Source organism: Lolium rigidum, chromosome 5 (assembly GCF_022539505.1).
Source record: "Lolium rigidum isolate FL_2022 chromosome 5, APGP_CSIRO_Lrig_0.1, whole genome shotgun sequence".
Taxonomy (NCBI): domain Eukaryota; kingdom Viridiplantae; phylum Streptophyta; class Magnoliopsida; order Poales; family Poaceae; genus Lolium; species Lolium rigidum.
Window position 1 is genome coordinate 17,190,003 of NC_061512.1, and position 26,583 is coordinate 17,216,585.

Sequence of the window (26,583 nt, forward strand, 5' to 3'; positions counted from 1 at the left end):
CTAGTAAAAAATAAAAGAAAATGCTAGAGGTTGCATAGATTAGTCCAGATCGGTGGCACCTAATTTGAAAAGTGACATGTGCCCAGTTGTAGCCAAAAGAGGGCCGAAAAGAGGCAAGGTAGCAACAAAAACATGCATATGCCACAAGAATTCAAAGAAGAGAATTGTTTGAGAGTGACACTCCCACTTAGTAGCATTGTGAGAGCTTAATTATGAATCATATCCCTAGCTAGCTACCTATTGTCCTGATGAACTCTCATGACACTATAAAATGGCAGGAACGAGCACCCAACTCTTCCCTCCTCTGCTCTCCATCAGATTATTATCTCCCACTACGCACACTGGCCCCTCTCTGCTGCCGCACTGCTCCCATCTTGTTCGAAAATGCCGCGCCATCTGCTGAAGGAGTCCGTCGACCGCCTGGCCGCGATGGCCGAGCCGCCGGCGTCGGCGGCCGGCGGTGCTGGGGGCGTGCACACGGACACGCTCCTCATCATGGCGGCGGTGCTATGCTTCCTCCTCTGCGTCGTCGGGCTAGCCCTCGTCGCGCGGTGGTCCAGGCTGCACGCAACCCGTCCGCCTTCTCCGTCGACGCAATGCCCGCCAAGGCGCCGTGCAAGGGGATCAAGAAGAAGGCGCTGCAGTCGCTGCCCACCGTGCTCTGGCCGGCCCCGGAGCAGGAGGAGGAGGTGCCGGAGTGCGCCATCTGCCTCGCCGAGTTCGCGCTCGGGGACGAGGTGCGCGTGCTCCCGACGTGTGACCACGGCTTCCACGCCGCCTGCGTCGACGTCTGGCTCCTCTCCAGCTCCACCTGCCCCTCCTGCCGCCGCGCCCTCGTCTTCTCGCTACCGCCAGCAACCGAACCTCCGACGACGACCACGTGCTGTGAGCGGCCCGGCGTCTCGCCGCAGGACTCGGCCACCGGCGCCGGCGCATCCCGTTGCCGGTCGTCGGCACAGTAGACCGGCGACGTGCGTGCTTCAAAGCGCGGGCGATTTACACAAAAATAACCTAAAAGTGAAAGAAAAGCACAGACTAACCCTCCAGCGAAACTATTTCACCAATCTAACCCTTTTGTGTGGCGCCCCTCCCACGGGCGCCACACATGCCCATGTGGCCCCCTCCTGCCGGCGCCACTGTCCCAGCCGACGTGGCCCCCTCGCCGCTGAGCTGGTGCGCCCATCCGACGTGGCAGCATGTGTGGCGCCCCTCCCAACGGCGCCACACATGCACTTGTAATCCCCCAAAACATACTGTGAGACAAATCCTCTGGGACTTAGCCGTTTTGCGAGGCTCGATGTGTGGCGCCGATGCCACGGGCGCCGCACTAGCCTGTGGCGCCGATGCCACGGCGCCACACATAGAGGCTCGCGAAAACGGCTAAGGACTTATCGTCCGAGCCCCTGGATGTTTTCGACCCAATGGTTCATATAAGTTGGCATGTGGCGCCGATGCCACGGGCGCCACACTAGCACTTGTGGCGCCAGAGTGGAGGGCGCCACACATGGACTTGTGTTGAAAACATGAAAAATCCTACCAAACTCCAACAGTTACGAGTACAACATTGGACACAACAAGTAGCAATTTCATGACATACACATATAACACTTCATAGGTCACATTGTAGCATGTAGATTCAAACAACAAGTAGCATTACAGACCATGGTTCGAAATGACATAGGGTTCACAAATCGATACTTATGAATATAGAGTTCACAACAACACGTAGCACATCCTAGTAGCGTCCTCGACGTGCCGTCCTCGCGGGCTGCTTCCGGACGGCCATCCTCTTCGTCCGCTGCCGTGGCTGTTGTTGCTTCGCTCGCTCCTGCTGCTCCTGCTCCTCGTCCTGCTCCTCCTGCTCCTCCTCCTCCTCCTCCTCCTCCTCCTCCTCATCTCGAAGAGAACGGCTCGTTGTTCCTCATCCTCGACAAAGCTGATCTCCGCGGCGGCCCGTCATCCTCCTCAGTGACAACCTTCTTTCCTCGGTTGACATAATCTTCCGGAGTGTACCGGTTTGGAGCCTTGCCCCTTGGCTTCAACTGGTAAGCTGCCCTCAAGTGGAAGGTGTGAGTCTCCGGCCTCCACCGGTCGACAAGGGCGGTGAGTGCCGAGGGGTTCATGTGTGGCCCCCCACGGCTTACAAGGGATATGAACGGCATAAGACCGGTAGGCCGGATGAACTCCGTGTACCTCTCGTCATACGGTATATCCGCTGTGCCATGGTAACGAATCTTCAAAGGGTGAAGATCCGTTCCCCTCTCCGTCATATGAACAGCCCGGTGCATCCTCGTCGTACTCTTCATCCGAAGCCACACCATCCTACATGTTTACACAACCATATTATGAGTCATTCCACTAACAAAAATGAGCAACACATACATGAGAGTTCATATCCAAATACATGAGAGTTCCATACATACACACATACATTCATATCTAGGGTTCCAACAAATATTTGGTTCAAATATGAGTTATTTCATCACAAATAGTAGACATTTCAAGACATACATACATAGAATTTGAACACATACATAGCCATTTTATATCTACATAGCCAAATCTAGGGTTCATATCCAAATCCACCTCTTCTATCCAAATCTAGGGTTCATATCCAAATCTTGCTAGGTTCAGAGCCAAATGCACTAACATATCAATGGTTCATATCTAAATCCACCAACATGAATTTCCATGTCTAGGGTTCATACCCAAATCTACCAAATCCACCAACAATAGTGGACGAATCAGAGGGAATCGAAGGGGAATACCTTGAGGAATGGAGGAGGAAGGACTTGGCCGGATAGATCTGACGATTCCTTGGTCGATTTGGTGGGGGGCGAAGGGGAGGCGGGCGGCGGCGGCGGTTGGGGAGGAGAAGCAGAGAGAAGAGAAAGAAGAAAGAGTGGGTCGGGCTAGGCGCGGCGCGGGCGCCACACTTAAGTGGATGTGTGGCGCCCGTGGCATCGGCGCCACACGAGCTAGTGTGGCGCCCGTGGCATCGGCGCCACACATCGAGCCTCGCAAAACGGCTAAGTCCCGGAAGATTTGTCTCACAGTATGTTTTGGGGGATTACAAGTGCATGTGTGGCGCCGTTGGGAGGGGTGCCACACATGCTGCCACGTCGGATGGGCGCACCGGCTCGGCGGCGAGGGGGCCACGTCGGGCTGGGACGGTGGCGCCGGCGGAGAGGGAGCCACATGGGCATGTGTGGCGCCCGTGGGAGGGGCGCCACACAAAAGGGTTAGATTGGTGAAATAGTTTCGCCGGAGGGTTAGTCTGTGCTTTTCTTTCACTTTTGGGTTATTTTTGTGCAAATCGCCCAATGCGCGTAGCACCTTTGACCTTTCCTGGTTTGTTCTTGGCTCTGTGAAGATACTGACCAGCAACACATGTACATACAGATTGCTGCACAGACGTACCAGTGTCTCACGTACATACCCGTCATTCGATTCCTGTACAGTTTCCACGGTTCTTGGTACGTACAAAATGTTGTAACGCACTCCGTACAGTGCAACAAGCTTACAGTGTAGAGTTAATACCATAAAACCACCACATTGGAGAGCCAAACTTACATGCTACCACTTTACATTTTGTATCGTAAATCTCCCACCTAGCGGTGATTTTTCCAATTCGTGCAAATGAAGCGTTGAAATGAATTGACACCCGTTTGGGACCCAGCTGTGAGCAGAGTGGCAAAAAAAAAACGGTTTTGCTAATTCTTAGTATCCTGAGATTTAGCTTAGAGCTCAATAGATTGTACGGAGTATAACCGTTACTTCCTCCAATAGCTTTTAATTGACTTGGATTTAGTACAATTTTGTACTAAATTTGAGTCAATTAAAAATAACTGGAGGGAGTAGATGTTATGCGGAAATGGGTGCAACTTTTTTTTCAAGCATTGCTTTTACCGGAAGGCTCTTTAAGCTCTAAAAATGTCAACACATTAACCAAGTCAGCTATTGTTGGTTGATCCTAGAACTAGACACAGACATATTTTTTGTAATATATTAATACGGTATCTATAAAATTTATCTTATTTTTTTACTTTTTAATACCAACAATTTACCCGGACGAACCAGTGATCCGGCTAGTAAACCGCGACCCCGAGACCTACTGGTTTGGTCGCCGATCCAGTTACTACAGAGAGTACATGTGATAGTTTTATCGTGGTTCATTATAGTTGCAAATTGCAAGTAGAGTTGTGACTGAGATTTTTTCAGTTGTGTGGGGTTGTCATCGAGATTTTTTTGTGTTGTATTTGAAATATTTTTCAATTGTAAATATGGTTACAACTATAAAAAATGCAGTTGCAAGTTGAGTTGGAACCTAGATTTTTTTTCTAGTTGCAAGTGTGTTGGCAACTAATACTTTCTCCAGTAATGAAATTTTTTCCAGTTGCAATGTGGTTGCAATTGAGATTTTGTTTTGCAGTTGCAAATGGAATTGCAACCGAGATATTTTTTCCAATTGCAAGTATCGCTACAACTAGAATTTTCAGTTGCAACTAAGATTTCAACTGAAACTTCCTCTAGTTGCAAGCGCGCATCGCTGCAACTAGACCTTTGAGTTGCAACTATGGTTGCAACCGAGACTTCCTCCAGTTGTGAGTGTACTTGCAAACGATTTTATTCAGTTGCAACTGTGGTCCCAACTGAGAATTTCTCCAGTTGCTAGTGTGGTTGCAACTATGGTTGTAACCAAGCTTTTCTAGTTGAAAATGTGGTTGCAACTTCGATTTATCTATTGGAAACCGTGGTATTAATAAAGCTTTTCCAACTGCAACAAAGAGTTTTTTAAATGCTCAAATTATTAAAATGTTACATATTGTTTTTGTCGCGTGATTTTATTTTACCGAATATGAGAAGGAAAAAATTTAACTTGTGTATTTTTAAAAGAAAATCGGTTAGATTGTAAAAACAAAAACAAACACAAAAGAAACAACCATAAAAAAATGGTGACATCATTCTACTAAGCACTAAGCAAATTCTCAATAGACTGGGTACTAGAGAGACCAAAAAACAAAAGCAATATGCTAAGGTGAACATGGCCTCCTATATCAGCCGTATTAACTATATAAAAAATTTGTACGAAGGAGGTTTCCTACCTCAAACCTAGCCCGGCGGGTGCGCTCCCAAGTCACGCCCGATGACAGAAACATGGCAGTAAAAATTTAAGGTAGGGCGAACTCTAAAATGTGCAAAGAATAAAATGGGGTTTTATAGCTATAGCGACATAGAAGGTGTATACAGTTAAAATAATTAACAGTGACCTAATGTTTTTTTCTTTTCTCTATTCTCTCGTTTTACTATTTTTTTCATCCACAATTAAAACCGTGGTTTCATTGTTCTACTCAAATTGGCATCTTCTAACATGGGCTCTAAACCATCATTTCTCTAATTGATTAAACATGTCCTCACAACTTTAACCAAAGATGATGACTGAACTAATACAATTAGAATTTAAATCAATAAAAAAAATATAACCAAAGTAGAACCTAAAATCAAATTTGTTCTACATCTTGAATCGGTTTCGGCCGCACCACATAAGCTAAAGGCCCATGCATTCAGGTCCTTCAGTCGGTTGAGCTTGGACCTACGAAAGGAAGAAGAGGATGGGACATGGAGGGAAAAAATATTGACCCTTGGGTCTCCCGATTTTGTATATATATTTCACTCACAAATACGTACATGCATTTACCTCTATGAACATACAAGTTACCACTAACCTATCCCTATGAGCACCTCGGAGAGACCATGGACGTTCCCATCTTCCACACAAAAATTCTTTCTTTATGAAACATTAATAAAGTGCTAAATCTGATGTTTGATTCCTAGTCGTCCGGGTTACAACTATCCACAACAGAGGTTAGTTTTCTTATTTCGTACATATTTTCCAGTATCTATTCTGGCGGACTACAATTTCATACCGTATTTTTATTTGTAAAAAAAACTTTTGCAATACCGACTTTTAGGAAATATGTTCTTAATTAACTAACTATCAGATCTCCTTTCATGCATGCGCCTCTCCGATTAATTTATGTTTGTAGCATAAAGCACACGTACGATACGTTGCTCCTCTTCGAAAAAACACGTCTGGTACGTACGATTTAACCATGCATCGTGAAGGATATGTGCGTGTCGTGGACGTCGATCGATCAATGGCTTGAGTTCAGTGCGAGATGGAATCGAACGAGGTGTCAGGTGTGTGTGGTCAAGTAAAGCGGTCCATCGTGCTCGCTCCCGTCGCGTCGCCTTGCGTCGTGGCCGGCAAAATTGAGATGGCGCCGGGGCCGTGGCGCGGGATATTTGTGCCCGGGATAGTTAGGCCGTGATGTGACGCGTACGCCTGCACGGACGCGTGTGTACGGACAGCTCGGGCATCGCTATGCATGCACGAATGGTCTAGGGCTCCCACAGGTTTAATCATGGCGAACGTCGCGCTAGCTTGGTTTTGGTTTTCTTTCGTCCTGATGTGATCCTCGAAGGAAAAGCTGACGGCCTACACTTTATTGGCCAAATTGGATGTGGCATTGACAAACATATGTTTTTGGTTGTTGTTACTAGGATATCTGGTTCCATCATATGATCGACGAGTTAGGCATATCCAACTACCTGACATAAACGCACCGATATGAGATCATGGAAACCTAACCCGGCGGCCGAGGCAAACAAACCGTGTCATGGTTATGCATTCTAGGCCCAAATTTGAAAATGCATCGGAGCAAACACACCGCGGACCTCTCGCTTTTCTTCCGCTTAGTCCTCGGGCCTGACTAGTAGCGACCAAGCGGCCGCTTCGCCTTCTGCACCGTCATCAAAGCCGACCACTCGGTTCCTGCGCCGGCATTGATGATGGTCGTTCGGTGCCATTTTAAAAGGCAAGCGGCGGCACGCGGCACGCGCCAGTCCCTGCATCAATCGCCATGTCCCCTTCCAGCCTTGTTTGCTTCAACCATCTACAGTTCAGACATTCTCTTCCCTCGCCGGCATGGACATGCTATGGCTGCCCTGTACGAGGCCACAAATTGCGCCCCAAGCATTCTAGCGATAGGCATTGCTACGCTATGCTGTTAAGTTTCTTACTGAATTTGGATCAGAGCTACAACACTAGCTACATATGTTGATTTGGCTAGTGCATGGGAATCGCTGGAAGATGTAAGCAATATGACTTGTTATCTTAATTCTAATGTACAGTTTACTCCATAACAATCTAATCCTCCGATTTTGACTCGGTGATTTAGTCCTTTTGTAGGGACTGGGGTTCATAGCAAAGATTACACTTTGTTGCTCATTCAACGAGATTTTTTTGAGGGACTCACGTTGAACGAGCTAACTCATGAGTTACACGAGATAAGCCAACTTTAAACCTCAGTTCGGTACGTTAACTGAGTTGTGGTGAGCTAACCCATTATGTTATCTAGGCCCCCTGCTAGGATTTCGGCTGTATATTTGACGCACCACCAACAATCAAGTGTTACCCAAAAAAAGGTGTCCTCTTGACCCATCTCTTCCGGTATCACGAGGGCTTGTACATAGTGCGTGTGTAAGTCTCGGTCATATGAAAAAGATGCAACTAAGAAAAATGCAACTTGTTTCAGTAGCAGATCATTGTGGTTAAACTTTTTTCAGGTGACTTGGATTTAAGAAAATCCTAGCCACCTGAGACTTAGCAAAGCGATATGTTTTACCCTGACCGTGGCGGCACTGAGCACGATCGATCCACGTCGTTAAACGAGCCGTCTTTTTTTTTTCTCCTGTTAGGGTGACAATCACCGGCGGTCAAAAGATCTAGCCGTGTGGACGTCGACAATGGGAGTGTTTATACAATCTTATCATGCCCCATGGGTGTGGGTGATCTTTTGATCCAGTAACGACTTTGTATATCTGCTTATTCCATCCTTATCTACAATCGCGTTGTTTTGCTTTGCCCCTGCCTTTCAACAAGTGGGCAAAAATGGATCAAAAGAAACGTGATCCAGTGAGAACCAAAGTGCAAAGCAAAAGGCGGGGGGAAGTTGCAGTCTTGCTGAGCGGGCAGGCCGCTGTCCTAAGTCGAACTACCGGCCGGTGTTTTCATACATGGCATCGAGCTCCACTCCAACCAGCCTCGCAACCATGCATGGTGCCATACGGACTAGCCCGCTCGTCCATTGTTCCCTGATTTTTTCGATAAAGGATGCTTTATTACTTTAATAAGCAATTACATCCAGCCTTCTGCATAACCAGGATGCATACAGTCGTTTTGTTGTCTCAAGTCCAAAAGAATAAATAATAAAAACTAGGCGAGATACATATCGGAACGATGAATCATATAACGCCTAAAGTGTAGGTGGGGCATCTATCCGTAGACTATGCTGCCACTGTTATCACCAGAATTTGACCGAGTCAGAGGTGGGCCGCGATCAAGATGGATTTGAAGAATATACATGGGAGAAATATGTGAATCGGCCTTTATATGCAAAGTGTGGGCTAGTTGGCCCGTGTATCTGTAACATATTAGGATACGTGTCGGTTAGTTAGAGTTTTACCCGTGCACGGTTAGGTGCACGCCTAAATTAGAAAGTCCCTTGGACTATAAATATGTATCTAGGGTTTATGGAATAAACAACAACCAACGTTCAACACAAATCAATCTCGGCGCATCGCCAACTCCTTCGTCTCGAGGGTTTCTCCGGTAGCACCATGCCGCCTAGATCGCATCTTGCGATCTAGGCGGCATAAGCTTATTACGTTGTTCATGCGGTGCTCGTGCTGAAGCCTTTTTGATGGCGAGCAACGTAGTTATCTTAGATGTGTTAGGGTTAGCATTGTTCTTAGTATCATATGCTATCGTAGTGCAACCCTTATGCATCTAGCCGCCCTTACACCTATCTCAGGTGTAGGGGCGGCACCCCGCTTGATCGTCGTTTGGTAGATCCGATCCGTTACGGTTGCTCCTTGTCTTGCAAGGATTAGTTTAATATCTGCAATAGTTAGGCCTTACAAAGGGTTGGAGGATCCAGCGGCGTGTAGGGTGTCATTTGCTAGCCCTAGACAGGATGTTCCGGGGATCAACCTCGTGTTGGTTTTTAGGCCCTGTCTAGGATCGGCTCATGATCACCGTACGCGAGCGCGAGGCCCAATCGTGAGTAGGATGATCCGATTATGCGGTGAAAACCCCAAATCGTCGTAGATCTCATCAGCTTTATCTTGATCAAGCAGGACCACCATATATTCGGACACCTTGTACGAATCATGGGTGGATCGGCTCTTTGAGCCGATTCACAGGATAACCTGAGAGCCGATCGAGGCTCGTATTTAATGTTTACGTGTATGCCATGCAGGAAACTAAGCGAGGCATTCTCCAACACCTTCCCGACCGGTATAGGTCAGGTGGCACGCCCTTGCATCAGCATCGGACGTGCGTGCCCGTAAGGCTTTGCGGGCCGTCGCTCCGAGGGATCGGGGCCAGCCGCAGCCCTAGTTGTTCCCGGCTCTACGGTGTTGCCCGTCGCTGCCCGCCGGTGGGTTTCGACCGCAACACATTCCGGCACGCCGCGTGGGACAATCTTCAACATCCACCGCATCGCCATCTACATCTGAGATGGCGGAGGGCACTCCGGTCAAGTACGAGGATCTGACTGACGAGCTCAAGAAGAAGTATGACGAGATCAAGGCAGTCCTCGAAGCCGACCTCATCGGCTCTTTTCACAGAACCCGCTCCCATGGCATCGGTGGAAGGGGTTCTCACCTGAAGGCGCGCTCGATGGAGTGGACCCGTCCACCCCGTCGAAGAACGCACCGGGTCGCCGCGTCAGGAGATCAACTTCATGGTGGCTCATTCGCCGCATCGCCACTCCGAGAGCCTCGGTGAACACTTTGGAGCGTGTCGCTCCGCGCGTGATCCAGGAAATCATGAGCCACCGCACTCTCCGTCGGGACCAGCTCGGGGACTTACAAAGGAGAGATGCCACTCCGAGCCCCGTCCACCGCTGCCGTTCGCGTTGGCAGCACTCGTAAGTGCCGAACTCATCGGCATACGTCGTCTACTAGATTGGTGGTGACCCCAGTGACTACCAATTCCTACATGAGGCGCCCAAGGAGATCCCGCATGGATACACGTGCGCATACGTGCCAGACTGCAGTAACTGGGCACCCTTGAACCAGGCTGCAACAGCAGGGACTTCTGGAACAGCAGGAGGGACGTCGGGGACAGATCTTGAGAAGCAAACGTGGATAGCTAAGTACGCCACTCCGACAAACCTCCAGAGCCCAGCTCCTGCAGTTGGCTCAGAACTGGAAAAGCAAGCATGGCTGGCCAAGTATGCCACCCCGGCGAATCTTCGAGGTCTATCGCCTTCGGCCATCACCGCGGATGAGATTTGTACGATCCTAAAAGACCAGCTTCGGCATGATGCCGAAAAGGAGGACAATCGGCTATACCAAGCCGTACCCCAACGAGTACGAATTGATTCCGCTACCTCCCAAATATCGGCTCCTCGACTTTACAAAGTTTAGTGGATCGGATGGTTCCAGCTCCATCGAGCATGTGAGCCGATATTTGGCACAGCTGGGCACTATCTCAAGCATCGGACGAGCTGCGTGTGAGGTTCTTCGCACGATCCCTCACAGGATCGGCTTTCGGGTGGTACACATCGCCGCCACCGAACTCAATCCGGACTTGGAAGCAGCTTGGAAGAGCAGCTCCATGAGCAAGATCACTCGGAGGCTTCCGAGGCCGGTATTGCCGATCTAGCACAAGTACGACGAAGCGCGGGGAAACAGTGTCAGAATACATCCAGCGCTTCAGGACCATTAGGAACCGATGCTATTCGGTTCACGTAAGTGAAAAAGAAGCAGTCGAATTGGCGGTGGTGGGTCTCTCATCATCTATCAAGGACGTGGCCTCCCAAGCAGACTACCCTTCGTTGGCACACATGGTGCAGAAGCTGTCAGCATATGAACAGCGCCACCCAGATGTTTACCAGGACAAATTCAAGCGTGCGGTGGTCCTGGTTGAGGCAGACGAGGATGAAGGTGCTATGGGAGATCGAGAGGTAGCAGTGGCTGAGTGGACTCGAGCAGCAGGCCCCGTGTCCTGCAAATGGGTTAAGCCACAAGGCCCTCCAAAAGGGTTCGACTTCGACGTGACCAAAACTGAGCAGATTTTCGATCTCTTACTCACGGAGAAGCATATAAAGGTACCTCGAAGGCCACAAGATCCCCACGGTGCGAGAGCTGAACGGAAAGCCATACCGCAAGTGGCATAACACGTTCACCCACACCACCAACGACCGCAGGGTGTGGCGGCAGCGAGATCCAAATGGCGATAGAAAATGGACGGTTAATTTTCAACCAGGACGCCATGAAGGTCGACACACACCCCTTCCCCGCCGTTAACATGGTGGAGTATGCTTACCATGGAGGGTGCCAGCCAGATTTCTCGTGCAATATCAACATGGTAGGACCTGGGCACCACTCGGTAAGGACGGAGATGAGGGCAGCTGCTCTCATAGCAAAGACACAGAGGAAGCCGCTCCACGCGATCGGCTCCGCCACGACGGCAAGCGCTACGTCACAGAGGGAGAAGTGAAGAACGTGAGATATCAGCGACCTCCCTCTGATCACCTCCTCAACAAGTATGTGAGTCAGTATGACCAACGCCGACGATCCAGCGATGATGATGACAAAGATCGGTTGGCTAGGGACGACAGGAGACGTCGTCGGCACGATCGCGATGAGGAGGAGCACGAGCGCCGTGCCAAGGAAAAGTCAGGGGAGCGAGACGACGAGGACAGGCACTGGGACTGTCCCTTCTTCAGACACTGCTGGGATTCAGGAATGAGCCGATTGCCCACAATCGGCAATTACCCAGAGTGCAACCAGAAGAAGAAGGAGACAGCCAACGTGTCCGTGTTCAAGCATCTAGGACCTCTCCCGCCTCGGGACAAGCACGCTGAGTCCCCTCGGGTGGAAGATCTCGAGGAACTAGAGGACGATGATGAAGAAGAAGACAGATATCATCGACCAAGGTGGTGCCCTGATGGGCTCAGCCGTTCCCAAAAGCGAAGGGTTCAACGACTACGTGGGTTGGAAGAAGCTGAAAGGTTATACCTGCACACGTTGAGGAAGGCGCGGCCTGATCTGGCCGCTAAAATTCAGCGAACCCTGGACGAAGAAGGCCGGCCACAAAGGAAAGAGTGGCGCCCCAAGCAAAGGAAAGCCGATGATGAAACATCGGCTGGCACAAACATGGTCTTCATCCTTCCAACAGAGTTTAGTGCTCCAGGATTAGACGAAGCACCCGTGGCACAACTTGACTGCGGCCCACGGCCGGTTATCTTCGAGAAGCCACGAGAAAGAAGCTACGAGCATCCGAAGGCCCCGTACTTGCGAGGTTACATCAATGGGCAGCCTCGTCAACAAGATGTTGGTGGACACCGGAGCGGCAGCTAACATTATGCCATACTCCATGCTACGTCGGTTGGGACGCTCCAGCTCGGATCCGATCAAGACCAACGTGACACCGAGCGATTTCAACGGCCAAGCATCCGACGCACAAGGTGTTCTGAATGTGGATCTAACCGTAGGAAGGAAAACTCGTCCCTACAACGTTCTTTATTGTCGACAATGAAGAGCACTTATGCTGTCCTGCTTGGGAGAGATTGGATCCACGCCAACTGTTGCATTCCATCCACGATGCACCAATGCCTAATACAGTGGGATGGAGATGAAGTAGAGGTCGTCCACGCAGATGATTCAGCCGAGATTTCAACGGCCGGCATGGACGTTTGGGAGACATCAGGCCAAGAGCCACTCTCAGGCATCAATTTGGACGACTGCGAGCGCATTGACGTGACAAGGAACGGGGTTAGGCTGGTTTTATCCACCGGCCTGACCGTGTAACAAAAGCAACATCGATGGACAAATGTGGCGATGCCGATCCAAGAGATCGGCCCCAAGGATTTATGGAGGAACATTGCAAAAACCTTCATCGAGCAAGCAACGTGGAGGCCGATTCCAGCAATCGGCCAAAATTATCCTCACCATCCATTCTCGCTGAATTCAACATCGATCTAATAGGCGATGAGTTTACGTCGGCTAATGAGCTGGAGGAAGCCTACACTGGTCCTATCAGAGCCGACGTTCACATATAGTGCCTTGGCTAATCATAGAGCCGATTTCAGCAGTTACCTGGCAGAATCGGCTCGGGGGGCACATAGAAGGAGAGAACACGAGGATACGGAGTTTGAAGCAAGTCAAGATATATTCTCTGATGAAGTATGGGGGCCGATATATAAATCGGCCGTATAAAAAATTCAAAAAAAATTTTACGCACAGCCGATGCGCAGACACCAATATAAGGATAGAAAGCCGATGTATGGCCATCAACTCAAGAGGTACAACTGTTATGAGCAGAGGCTCAATGGAATGGTTTGGTGGCTCAGATCCTCTCTACATTGGTGGCCCAGAACCTCCAAATCCCTTTTTGCGAACGTTCGAGTCTGCAATAACAGCATGGATGGGCAGGTCAGGATAAGAATAGGTTGCATCAAATCCGCCAAAGGAAAGGAGCCGATCTGACCAGCAAGGCGCGAAAAGTGGACTGAAGAGGCTCGGGGGGCAGCTCACCCTGAGGGTTCTTTCCTCTGGAGAGCCGATTTTGTGCGAATCGGCTGGCTCTGCATGATAGTCCCCTCAGACCTGATCGAGCCCAGGTCCATTCAGCTAAGTTGCGCATCCTCGTCTCTGTTTTGCCTTGGCTGAGACTCGGGGGGCAGCAGGCCTGATATATGCTCTATTAAGGAGCCGATTGGGGTACCATCGGCTGACCCTTCGTTGCAACCTTCTTCACAAAATGATGAGTGCTCACAGAAGAGGATCACGGAAACTGGTGGGAGAAATTTAAGGGCTCTTTTGAGGACTTCGTATTGTCCACCAGATCTCGAAATCACCAGTTGAAGAATGGAAGGGTGAATTTTAAAGGACCGATGCGTTGCTATCGGCTCATTACGCATTGGCAAAGGGGACAAATCGGCAAGATCAGTATGAGAGGAAATCGGCTAAAATAAGCTCAAAGGAAATCAGCAAAATCAGATTGGGGAAAGTTCTTCATTGATAGATTTCTTACATAAAGAGCTGATTGCTCTCAAAAGGAAGTACTAGGGGATACATTGCCCCATCTACTGCTATCTGGTCCTATACTAGATGTCCTATCTACGGGCCGTCGCTGCCCTCGTCGTCGCCGTCGTCGCCGCCGCTGTCGGCGCTGCTCCCGGCGGGCTCGTCGTCGCTCCAATGGCCGCCGACCGGGCCCTCATTGTCCTCGTCCTCTTCGTCGGCGTCGTCGTCGTCGCCGTCGAGTCGCTGAGGTTCCCCGGCCAAGGGCGAACCGCTTGGCCGGAGGCTCGTCGGAGGAGGTGTCGTCCTCCTCCTCCTCCTCTTCTTCCTCCTCCTCCTCCTCGGGAGAGGTGAAGTCACAGGAGAAGCGATCGTCGTCGCTCTCCTCCTCCGTTTCCCCGTCGGCCGAGGAAGCGGAGGTCGCTTTCCCCGTCGGTCAGGGACTTGTCGTCCTCCGACCAGATGGAGAAGTCATGGCTAGACTCCTCCCCGGCCTCAATGGCGCGGCGGGTGTTGGCTGCGTGGACCTCCGCCGGGTTCGGCTCCGGCGTCGGCTCGCGAGACGAAGAGGACTGGGTGGAAAGATCCGATGAAGCAGAGGAGGAGGAGGACATGGTGGCGCAGGAGGGCTTTTGGAGTGCTAATGCGAAGAAGATGCGGGAATAAACTGTGCGGAGCGGTTAAATAAAAGGGGATATAGTGGAAATTCAATGCCACAGCAGTTTCCGAGGAAGTGGTGCCTAAAAGAAAAAAAACTGCCGAGTCACGCGGAGAAGTTGAGAAGGCAAGGCATCATGATGAAGGATATCGCAACGGTTCCCGCCACGACATGACCCAACGAAGGAAAGCGGAGTGATTTTGGAATTACCAATTCCAAAACCAGGGGGCATGTGTTATCACCGGAATTTGACCGAGTCGAGGTGGGCCGCGATCAAGATGGATTTGAAGAATATACATGGGAGAAATATGTGAATCGGCCTTTATATGCAAAGTGTGGGCTAGTTGGCCCGTGTATCTGTAACATATTAGGATACGTGTCGGTTAGTTAGAGTTTTACCCGTGCACGGTTAGGTGCACGCCTAAATTAGAAAGTCCCTTGGACTATAAATATGTATCTAGGGTTTATGGAATAAACAACAACCAACGTTCAACACAAATCAATCTCGGCGCATCGCCAACTCCTTCGTCTCGAGGGTTTCTCCGGTAAGCACCATGCCGCCTAGATCGCATCTTGCGATCTAGGCGGCATAAGCTTATTACGTTGTTCATGCGGTGCTCGTGCTGAAGCCTTTTTGATGGCGAGCAACGTAGTTATCTTAGATGTGTTAGGGTTAGCATTGTTCTTAGTATCATATGCTGTCGTAGTGCAACCCTTATGCATCTAGCCGCCCTTACACCTATCTCGTGTGTAGGGGCGGCACCCCGCTTGATCGTCGTTTGGTAGATCCGATCCGTTACGGTTGCTCCTTGTCTTGCAAGGATTAGTTTAATATCTGCAATAGTTAGGCCTTACAAAGGGTTGGAGGATCCAGCGGCGTGTAGGGTGTCATTTGCTAGCCCTAGACAGGATGTTCCGGGGATCAACCTCGTGTTGGTTTTTAGGCCCTGTCTAGGATCGGCTCATGATCACCGTACGCGAGCGCGAGGCCCAATCGTGAGTAGGATGATCCGATTATGCGGTGAAAACCCCAAATCGTCGTAGATCTCATCAGCTTTATCTTGATCAAGCAGGACCACCATATATTCGGACACCTTGTACGAATCATGGGTGGATCGGCTCTTTGAGCCGATTCACGGGATAACCTGAGAGCCGATCGAGGCTCGTATTTAATGTTTACGTGTATGCCATGCAGGAAACTAAGCGAGGCATTCTCCAACACCTTCCCGACCGGTATAGGTCAGGTGGCACGCCCTTGCATCGGCATCGGACGTGCGTGCCCAGAAGGCTTTGCGGGCCGTCGCTCTGAGGGACTGGGGCCAGCCGCAGCCCTAGTTGTTCCCGGCTCTACGGTGTTGCCCGTCGCTGCCCGCCGGTGGGTTTCTGACCGCAACAGCCACCCATGTAGGGAAAAAGTATCCCTGGCCGTAGCCTCCAACCGTGTACAGACCTCCGTAAATAGCAGTCGGTTCTGCACTCGCTGTAGAGGTAACCGTGAACGGAGAATACCTGTACATCTGTAGATGACCTGCAACAAAGAACAATTTTTGTCATTAAAGATCTTGTCATTTCTACATAGCCAAAGCGCCCGGATAATCGCTAGCGCCCCCACCCTAAGAAGCAACTTAAACCTTGAATCTATACCATGAAGTCAATTGCCAAAGACATTGGCGACACTAGTCGGAGGATACAAGGTAGACGCTATTTGGATGACGAGACCATATAGATCTCGCGAACCGGCACTCGGAAGAATAAGTGTTTGATTGTTTCGTCCCGATGACAAAAAACACACCGTGTACTTCCATGCTAATTCCGCTTAACAAGATTGTCTTTGGTGAGAATAACCCCACGACGAAGATACCATCCAAAAAATTTAATTTTTAATGGTATCTTCATCTTCCAAATCCACTCCACGCCATCCCCAGGAACACCCATCGTCCGCTCCACGCCATCCCACATTATTGATGATATCTTATGTTCCATGCCACATTATTGATGATATCTACATGTTTTATGCACATTATATGTCATATTTATGCATTTTCCGGAACTAACCTATTGACGAGATGCCGAAGGGTCGGTTCTCGTTTCTCGCTGTTTTTGGTTCCGTAAATCCTAGTAAGGAAATATTCTCGGAATCGGACGAAATCAAGACCCAGCATCCAATTTTGCCCGGAAGCATCCAGAACACCCGAGAACCGCCAGAGAGGGGGCACAGGCCCACGGGACCATAGGCCGGCGCGGCCTGGGGGTGGCCCGCGCCGCCTTATGGTGTCGTCGCCCCTTCGACCCTCCGACTCCGCCTCTTCGCCTATTTAAAGGTCCCAGACCTAAAACCTCGATACGAAAAAGCCACGGTACGAGAAACCTTCCGCGAGCCGCCGCCATCGCGAAGCCAAGATCCGGGGGACAGGAGTCTCTGTTCCGGCACGCCGCCGGGCGGGGAAGTGCCCTGGAAGGCTTCTCCATCGACACCACCGCCATCTTCATCAACGCTCGCTGTCTCCCATGAGGAGGGAGTAGTTCTCCATCGAGGCTCGGGGCTGTACCGGTAGCTATGTGGTTCATCTCTCTCCTATGTACTTCAATACAATAATCTCATGAGCTGCCTTACATGATTGAGATTCATATGATGATGCTTGTAATCTAGATGTCATTATGCTAGTCAAGTGGGTTTTACTTATGTGATCTCCGGAGACTCCTTGTCCCACGTGTGTAAAGGTGACGAGTGTGTGCACCTTGTGGGTCTCTTAGGCTATATTTCACGAATACTTATTCACCAGTTATGAATGGCGTAGTGAAGTGCTTATTTATATCTCTTTATGATTGCAATGTGTTTTGTATCACAATTTATCTATGTGCTACTCTAGTGATGTTATTAAAGTAGTTTTATTCCTCCCTGCACGGTGTAATGGTGACAAGTGTGTGCATCCGTGTTAGTACTTGGCGTAGGCTATGATTGTGATCTCTTGTAGATTATGAAGTTAACTATTGCTATGATGGTATTGATGTGATCTATTCCTCCTACATAGTGTGAAGGTGACGAGTGTGCATGTCTGTGTTAGTACTTGGTTTAGTCGTGTTGATCTTTCATGCACTCTAAGGTTATTTAAATATGAACATTGAATTGTGGAGCTTGTTAACTCCGGCATTGAGGGTTCGTGTAATCCTACGCAATGTGTTCATCATCCAACAAGAGAGTGTAGAGTATGCATTTATCTATTCTCGTTATGTGATCAAAGTTGAGAGTGTCCACTAGTGAAAGTCTAATCCCTAGGCCTTGTTCCTAAATATCGCTATCGCCGCTTGTTTACTCGTTTTTACTGCGTTACTATCGCTACCATATTACCACCATCAACTACACGCCAGCAAGCTATTTTCTGGCGCCGTTACTACTGCTTATATTCATTCATACCACCTGTATTTCACTATCTCTTCGCCGAACTAGTGCACCTATTAGGTGTGTTGGGGACACAAGAGACTTCTTGCTTTGTGGTTGCAGGGGTTGCATGAGAGGGATATCTTTGACCTCTTCCTCCCTGAGTTCGATAAACCTTGGGTGATCCACTTAAGGGAAACTTGCTGCTGTTCTACAAACCTCTGCTCTTGGAGGCCCAACACTGTCTACAAGAATAGAAGCACCCGTAGACATCACGCACTTTTCTGGCGCCGTTGCCGGGGAACGAAGGAAAGCTACACCATTTCCTCCCTCGTCAACCACGCGCCAGTTGTGGACAGCAAGCTATTTTCTGGCGCCATTGCCGGGGAGGAAAGGTAAAAGGTACTCACACACCGGATCCCGGCAACGAAGCACTTTTCTGGCGCCGTTGCCGGGGAGGAAAGGTAAAAGGCATTCATACTACGGTCCCAGGTAACTAATTACTTTTCTGTTGCCGTTGTGTGTGTGCTCGAAGCTATTTCCTTTAGATCCTGCAATTGCATCTTTTTGTTTCTTGTTTACACTAGTTTGGCATAATGGACAACAATGAGCTTCTTATTCTATTTCCTGATTTAAAACATGGATTGTTTGATGCGAAAATTAAAAAACCTATGAAATCTTATTTGCATGTGGTAGTAATATTAGTATGAACGCTTTGAACACCATTGTTGATAATGATATAGAAAGTTCTAAGCTTGGGGAAGCTGGTTTTCATGATCTTTTTAGTCCCCCAAGCATTGAGGAGAAAATTTTCTTTGATGATACTTTGCCTCCTATTTATGATGATTATAATGATAGTGGTCTTTTAGTACCGCTTCGTTATGGAGGATAAATTTGATTGTGATTACAATATGCCTCCTATATTTGATGATGAGAATAATAATGATAGCTACTTTGTTGAATTTGCTCCCACTACAACTAATAAAATTGATTATGCTTATGTGGAGAGTAATAATTTTATGCATAAGACTCATGATAAGAATGCTTTATGTGATAGTTATATTGTTGAGTTTGCTCATGTTGCTACTGAAAGTTATTATGAGAGAGGAAAATATGGTTGTAGAAATTCTCATGTTACTAAAACACCTCTCTATGTGCTGAAATTTTTGAAGCTACACTTGTTTTATCTTCCTATGCTTGTTACTTTGCTCTTCATGAACTTGTTTATTTACAAGATTCCTATGCATAGGAAGCATGTTAGACTTAAATGTGTTTTGAATTTGCTTCTTGATGCTCTCTTTTGCTTCAAATACTATTTCTTGCGAGTGCATCATTAAAACTGCTTGAGCCCATCTTAATGGCTATAAAGAAAAGAACTTCTTGGGAGATAACCCATGTGTTATTTTGCTACAGTACTTTGTTTTATATTTGTGTCTTGGAAGTTGTTTACTACTGTAGCAACCTCTCCTTATCTTAGTTTAGTGTTTTGTTGTGCCAAGTAAAGTCGTTGATAGAAAAGTTCATACTAGATTTGGATTACTGCGCAGAAACAGATTTCTTTGCTGTCACGAATCTGGGCATAATTCTCTGTAGGTAACTCAGAAAATTATGCCAATTTACGTGAGTGATCCTCAGATATGTACGCAACTTTCATTCAATTTGAGCATTTTCATTTGAGCAAGTCTGGTGCCATTTTAAAATTCGTCTTTACGGACTGTTCTGTTTTGACAGATTCTGCCTTTTATTTCGCATTGCTTCTTTCGCTGTGTTGGGTGGATTTCTTTGTTCCATTACCTTCCAGTAGCTTGGAGCAATGTTCAGAAGTGTTAAGAATGATTGTGTCACCTCTGAACATGTGAATTTTTAATTGTCCACTAACCCTCTAATGAGTTGTTTCGAGTTTGGTGTGGAGGAAGTTTTCAAGGGTCAAGAGAGGAGGATGATATACTATGATCAAGAAGAGTGAAGAGTCTAAGCTTGGGGATGCCCCCGTGGTTCATCCCTGCATATTTCAAGAAGACTCAAGCATCTAAGCTTGGGGATGCCCAAGGCATCCCCTTCTTCATCGACAAAATTATCAGGTTCCTTCTCTTGAAACTATATTTTTATTCGGTCACATCTTATGTACTTTACTTGGAGCGTCTGTTTGTTTTTTTTTTTGTTTGAATAAATGCTTGTGTGGGAGAGATACACGCTCCGCTGGTTCATATGAACACATGTGTTCTTAGCTTTTAATGTTCATGGCGAAGGTTGAAACTGCTTCGTTCATTGTTATATGGTTGGAAACGGAAAATGCTACATGTAGTAATTGGTAAAATGTCTTGAATAATTTGATACTTGGCAATTGTTGTGCTCATGTTTAAGCTCTTGCATCATATACTTTGCACCCATTAATGAAGATATACATAGAGCTTGCTAAAATTTGGTTTGCATAATTGGTCTCTCTAAAGTCTAGATAATTTCTAGTATTGAGTTTTGAACAACAAGGAAGACGGTGTAGAGTCTTATAATGTTTACAATATGTCTTTTATGTGAGTTTTGCTGCACCGGTTCATCCTTGTGTTTGTTTCAAATAGCCTTGCTAGCCTAAACCTTGTATCGAGAGGGAATACTTCTCATGCATCCAAATACTTGAGCCAACCACTATGCCATTTGTGTCCACCATACCTACCTACTACATGGTATTTCTCCGCCATTCCAAAGTAAATTGCTTGAGTGCTACCTTTAAAATTCCATCATTCGCCTTTACAATATATAGCTCATGGGACAAATAGCCTTAAAAACTATTGTGGTATTGAATATGTACTTATGCACTTTATCTCTTATTAAGTTGCTTGTTGTGCGATAACCATGTTTCTGGGGACGGCATCAACACTTTGTTGAATATCATGTGAGTTGCTATGCATGTTCGTCTTGTCTGAAGTAAGGGCGGTTTTCACAATTAAATGGTTAGAGCATGCATATTGTTAGAGAAGAACATTGGGCCGCTAACTAAAGCCATGAATCATGGTGGAAGTTTCAGTTTTGGACAAATATTCTCAATCTCTTATGAGAATTTTAACTGTTGTTGTATGCTTATGCATTAAAGAGGAGTCCATTATCTGTTGTCTATGTTGTCCCGGTATGGATGTCTAAGTTGAGAATAATCAAAAGCGAGAAATCCAATGCGAGCTTTCTCCTTAGACCTTTGTACAGGCGGCATAGAGGTACCCCTTTGTGACACTTGGTTGAAACATATGCTATGCAATGATAATCCGTGTTAATCCAAGCTAATTAGGACAAGGTGCGGGCACTATTAGTATACTATGCATGAGGCTTGCAACTTGTAAGATATAATTTACATAACTCATATGCTTTATTACTACCGTTGACAAAATTGTTTCATGTTTTCAAAATAAAAGCTCTAGCACAAATATAGCAATCGATGCTTTCCTCTTTGAAGGACCATTCTTTTTACTTTTATGTTGAGTCAGTTCACCTATTTCTCTCCACCTCAAGAAGCAAACACTTGTGTGAACTGTGCATTGATTCCTACATACTTGCATATTGCACTTATTATATTACTCTATGTTGACAATTATCCATGAGATATATATGTTACAAGTTGAAAGCAACCGCTGAAACTTAATCTTCTTTTGTGTTGCTTCAATACCTTTACTTTGACTTATTGCTTTATGAGTTAACTCTTATGCAAGATTTATTGATGCTTGTCTTTAAGTACTATTCATGAAAAGTCTTTGCTTTATGATTCATTTGTTTACTCATGTCATTACCATTATTTTGATCGCTGCATTCATTACATATGTTTACAAATAGTATGATCAAGGTTATGATGGCATGTCACTTCAGAAATTATCTTTGTTATCGTTTTACCTGCTCGGGACGAGCAGAACTAAGCTTGGAGATGCTGATACGTCTCCGACGTATCGATAATTTCTTATGTTCCATGCCACATTATTGATGATATCTACATGTTTTATGCACATTATATGTCATATTTATGCGTTTTCCGGAACTAACCTATTGACGAGATGCCGAAGGGCCGGTTCTCGTTTTCTGCCGTTTTTGGTTCCGTAAATCCTAGTAAGGAAATATTCTCGGAATCGGACGAAATCAAGATCCGAGCATCCTATTTTGCCCGGAAGCATCCAGAACACCCGAGAACCGCCAGAGAGGGGGCACAGGCCCACGGGACCATAGGCCGGCGCGGCACGGGGTGGCCCGCGCCGCCTTATGGTGTCGTCGCCCCTTCGACCCTCCGACTCCGACTCTTCGCCTATTTAAAGGTCCCCGACCTAAAACCTCGATACGAAAAAGCCACGGTACGAGAAACCTTCCAGAGCCGCCGCCATCGCGAAGCCAAGATCTGGGGGACAGGAGTCTCTGTTCCGGCACGCCGCCGGGGCGGGGAAGTGCCCCGGAAGGCTTCTCCATCGACACCACCGCCATCTTCATCAACGCTGCTTGTCTCCCATGAGGAGGGAGTAGTTCTCCATCGAGGCTCGGGGCTGTACCGGTAGCTATGTGGTTCATCTCTCTCCTATGTACTTCAATACAATAATCTCATGAGCTGCCTTACATGATTGAGATTCATATGATGATGCTTGTAATCTAGATGTCATTATGCTAGTCAAGTGGGTTTTACTTATGTGATCTCCGGAGACTCCTTGTCCCACGTGTGTAAAGGTGACAGTGTGTGCACCGTGTGGGTCTCTTAGGCTATATTTCACAGAATACTTATTCAATGTTATGAATGGCGTAGTGAAGTGCTTATTTATATCTCTTTATGATTGCAATGTGTTTTGTATCACAATTTATCTATGTGCTACTCTAGTGATGTTATTAAAGTAGTTTTATTCCTCATGCACGGTGTAATGGTGACAGGTGTGTGCATCCGTGTTAGTACTTGGCGTAGGCTATGATTGTGATCTCTTGTAGATTATGAAGTTAACTATTGCTATGATGGTATTGATGTGATCTATTCCTCCTACATAGTGTGAAGGTGACAGGTGTGCATGCTTTGTGTTAGTACTTGGTTTAGTCGTGTTGATCTTTCATGCACTCTAAGGTTATTTAAATATGAACATTGAATTGTGGAGCTAGTTAACTCCGGCATTGAGGGTTCGTGTAATCCTACGCAATGTGTTCATCATCCAACAAGAGAGTGTAGAGTATGCATTTATCTATTCTGTTATGTGATCAAAGTTGAGAGTGTCCACTAGTGAAAGTCTAATCCCTAGGCCTTGTTCCTAAATATCGCTATCGCTGCTTGTTTACTCGTTTTATCGCGTTACTACTTGCTACCATATTACCACCATCAACTACACGCCGACAAGCTATTTTCACGGCGCCGTTACTACTGCTCATATTCATTCATACCACCTGTATTTCACTATCTCTTCGCCGAACTAGTGCACCTATTAGGTGTGTTGGGGACACAAGAGACTTCTTGCTTTGTGGTTGCGGGGTTGCATGAGAGGGATATCTTTGACCTCTTCCTCCCCGAGTTCGATAAACCTTGGGTGATCCACTTAAGGGAAACTTGCTGCTGTTCTACAAACCTCTGCTCTTGGAGGCCCAACACTGTCTACAAGAATAGAAGCACCCGTAGACATCAGGGACCACCACCACCGCAACGTTTCCCGCCATAGAGCCAACCGTGCAGTCCGCCTTCCGGGGCCGCCGCCCCGGCATCCCACGAGCTCGAGCCCATGACCTAGCCAACACACGGCAACGCCGACGGATTGGACATGGCAGGCCAACACCATAGCTAATAGTCATCAGGGCCAGCGCCATCTAGAGGAGGGGATCCGCCCTCCGGCACACAAGGTGCCCACCGTCCGGACGTGGTAGCACTTCCAATTAGGCCTAGATCAGGCCCGACCGCCTGCCAGGCCCGGATTAGGCCCCATTAGACGTGCTGCCGCGCTGCTATGCCCACGTCGCCGATGCCATCCAACTGCAGCTCTGTGCCGAACCAACCCATGCCGCCACCGGCCAGACCACCATGTGTTAGGCATACGCCAAGAGCGGCGTCACCGCGACCTCACTCCTCGCAAGACGGCCCCGACAGAGACCGCACACCGCCGCAAAGGAGCACCCCCGCCACAACGCCCGGGGACATAGTTGCACCGTAACCGACACCACCACACCGCTGATCAAGCCCGTCACTTTGTCGGCATCCAAGAACTCGCCTTTGAACGCCGGCAAGAACATCCGAACACCCGCCCGAGCAAGATATGGGATGGACGCAGAGCTGCCCGGGCCGCCAGATCTGGGCCCACCTGGCCCAGACCTAGATCCAGCCGCAGTGCAGCCCGGAGGGTGCCCCACCGGCGGTGGCCCTGCCCAGGCCCGCCTGGCCATGGACAGTGCCCGCAAGGCCCAGATCGGGACCCAACTGGCCCTTCCTGCGCTGCGCCGCCAGCCTGCCCCCTCCGTCGCCGCGCTCCGCCGCCTGCCCTGGCTCGCGTTGCGCCGCCACCGCCTTCGCCTAGAGCAGCCGCTGCCATGCCTTGCCGCACCGCCGCCGGACCGAGTCCCGGACGCCCCGAAGAGCACCGCTGCCGGCCGCATCTGCCCCGCGCAGAGCCCCGCGCGCGCGTGTGAGGAAGAGCCCGCCGCCGCCGGCACCACGTGGGCTTTGCCCGATGGCGCTCGCCGGCGGCGGCGGGGAGGAGAGGAGGGAGGGCGGGGCACGGGGTGAAGCTAGGGTTCGCCCTGGTTGCCCGCGGGGAGCGACGCGGAGCGAAGCGTTTTTGCCGCTATTATCCTGATCTCAAATAGGTTTGACACACGTGCCTGACGTGTGGCGGACCACCCTACACATGAGTCTGGTCGTGATCGGTCTCATGATCGTCCTATCTATGCTATGCAACTTTTTCCTCCATCCCTTGATCAGCGCTAGCTTAAATAGTTTGTTTTCTAGCTTTTGATCATGGAATCCCGTGCCCTTCTTCCTTGACAAGACAGAACAACCAGCACACATATATGCACATTGTCAGATAGGTTCACCGAAGATGCATGCCATTGACATAGGCCGTCACTGCCGCTCGTTCTACCCCTATTGGAGAGGGTTTTTTCACGCTTTTTTTTCTCTACGTTTTGGTTTGATCTTCTTTGTTCTTTAGCTTTCGTGATTACGACAATACTGCATCTTGACTAAAATTAAGATATTTTTAAAGAAACAAAGTACTCTCTCCGTCTCGCGAAAGTTGTCTGAGATTTATCAAAATATAGATGTATCTAGATATATCGATAAATCTTAGATAACTTTTACGAAACTAGAAATAATATAAATTAGTCTAGATCGGTCGCACCAAATTTACAGAGCGCTATGTGTCCAGTTGGAGCAAAAGGAGGGAAAAGAAGATAGGAGTAGCCACGAAAACATGCATATACCACAAGAATTCAAAGAAGAATTGCTCGAGAGTGACACTCCCACTTAGTACCACGAGAGCATTTTTAATCATATCCCTACCTACCTACCCAAAGCACCATTGTCCTGTTACTCTGTTAGTATAAAAACGGAGCCGCAAGCACGCTGGACCTAAACTGGCCCCCGCTCTGGCGCAAAGTTCTCTCACCCTGTCGGAAAGCCTAGGCCTATCCGACCGAGAACCAACCAGAATGCCGCGACACCTGCTGCAGGAGTCCGTCGACCGCCTGGCCGCGATGGCCGCACCGCCCGCGGCCATGGCCGGCGGCGGCAGGGCCGTGCACACGGACACGCTGCTCATCCTGACGGCGGTGCTCTGCTTCCTTCTCTGCGTGGTCGGGCTGGCCATGGTCGCGCGGTGCTCACGGCTCTGCAACCCCTCCGTCTTCTCCGTGGACGCGCCGGGGGCATTGGTGAAGGCGCCGTGCAAGGGGATCAAGAAGAAGGCGCTGCAGCTGCTGCCCACGGTGTCATGGAGGCCAGAACACGGGGAGAAGGGCGAGGAGGTGCCGGAGTGCGCCATCTGTCTCGCCGAGTTCGCACGCGGCGACGAGGTGCGCGAGCTCCCGCCGTGCGGCCACGGCTTCCACGCCGCCTGCGTCGACGCCTGGCTCATGTCCAGCTCCACCTGCCCCTCCTGCCGCCGCGCCCTCGTCGTCGTCGCAGCGCCGCCACCCGCCGAGCCTCCCGCCACGTGCTCGTGCGCCCCCGCGGCGCAGGTCTCGTCCACCGCCCGCTGCTGGCCGTCGGCGCCGTAGACGACACCGGCCGTTGCGCGTCCACCCCTTGTTCTTTCGCTGCTACCTTGTTCTCGATGTACAGTTTTTTTTTTTTGAACATACGATGTACAGTTGTACACACGAAATACACACGTACAAAGTCGCTCACGTACATGGCATACGTCTAACTAGCTACTACCTCTTGAATTAGTTTACGTCGTCCATTTCTCATGTGTCCTGTCCTGCGTCCAGCTGGTAGTACTTCGTCAGTAATACAAAATGCAGCTGT

General features: G+C 48.8%; 1 protein-coding gene and 1 pseudogene across 1 annotated transcript; both read left to right on the forward strand.

The window, feature by feature from the left end:
• Nucleotides 1-384: 384 nt before the first annotated feature.
• LOC124655671 lies at nt 385-962 on the forward strand (annotated as a pseudogene).
• A 24,804-nt stretch (nt 963-25,766) lies between these two features.
• Nucleotides 25,767-26,333, forward strand: LOC124655673 (RING-H2 finger protein ATL80-like). Its single transcript, XM_047194531.1, has one exon. It carries the CDS (start codon nt 25,767-25,769, stop codon nt 26,331-26,333), a length of 567 nt encoding a protein of 188 aa, XP_047050487.1.
• Nucleotides 26,334-26,583: the final 250 nt, after the last annotated feature.

Coding starts and splice junctions, on each gene's coding strand:
- LOC124655673 (XM_047194531.1), top strand. CDS start 25,767: ATGCCGCGACACCTGCTGCAGGAGTCCGTCGACCGCCTGGCCGCGATG.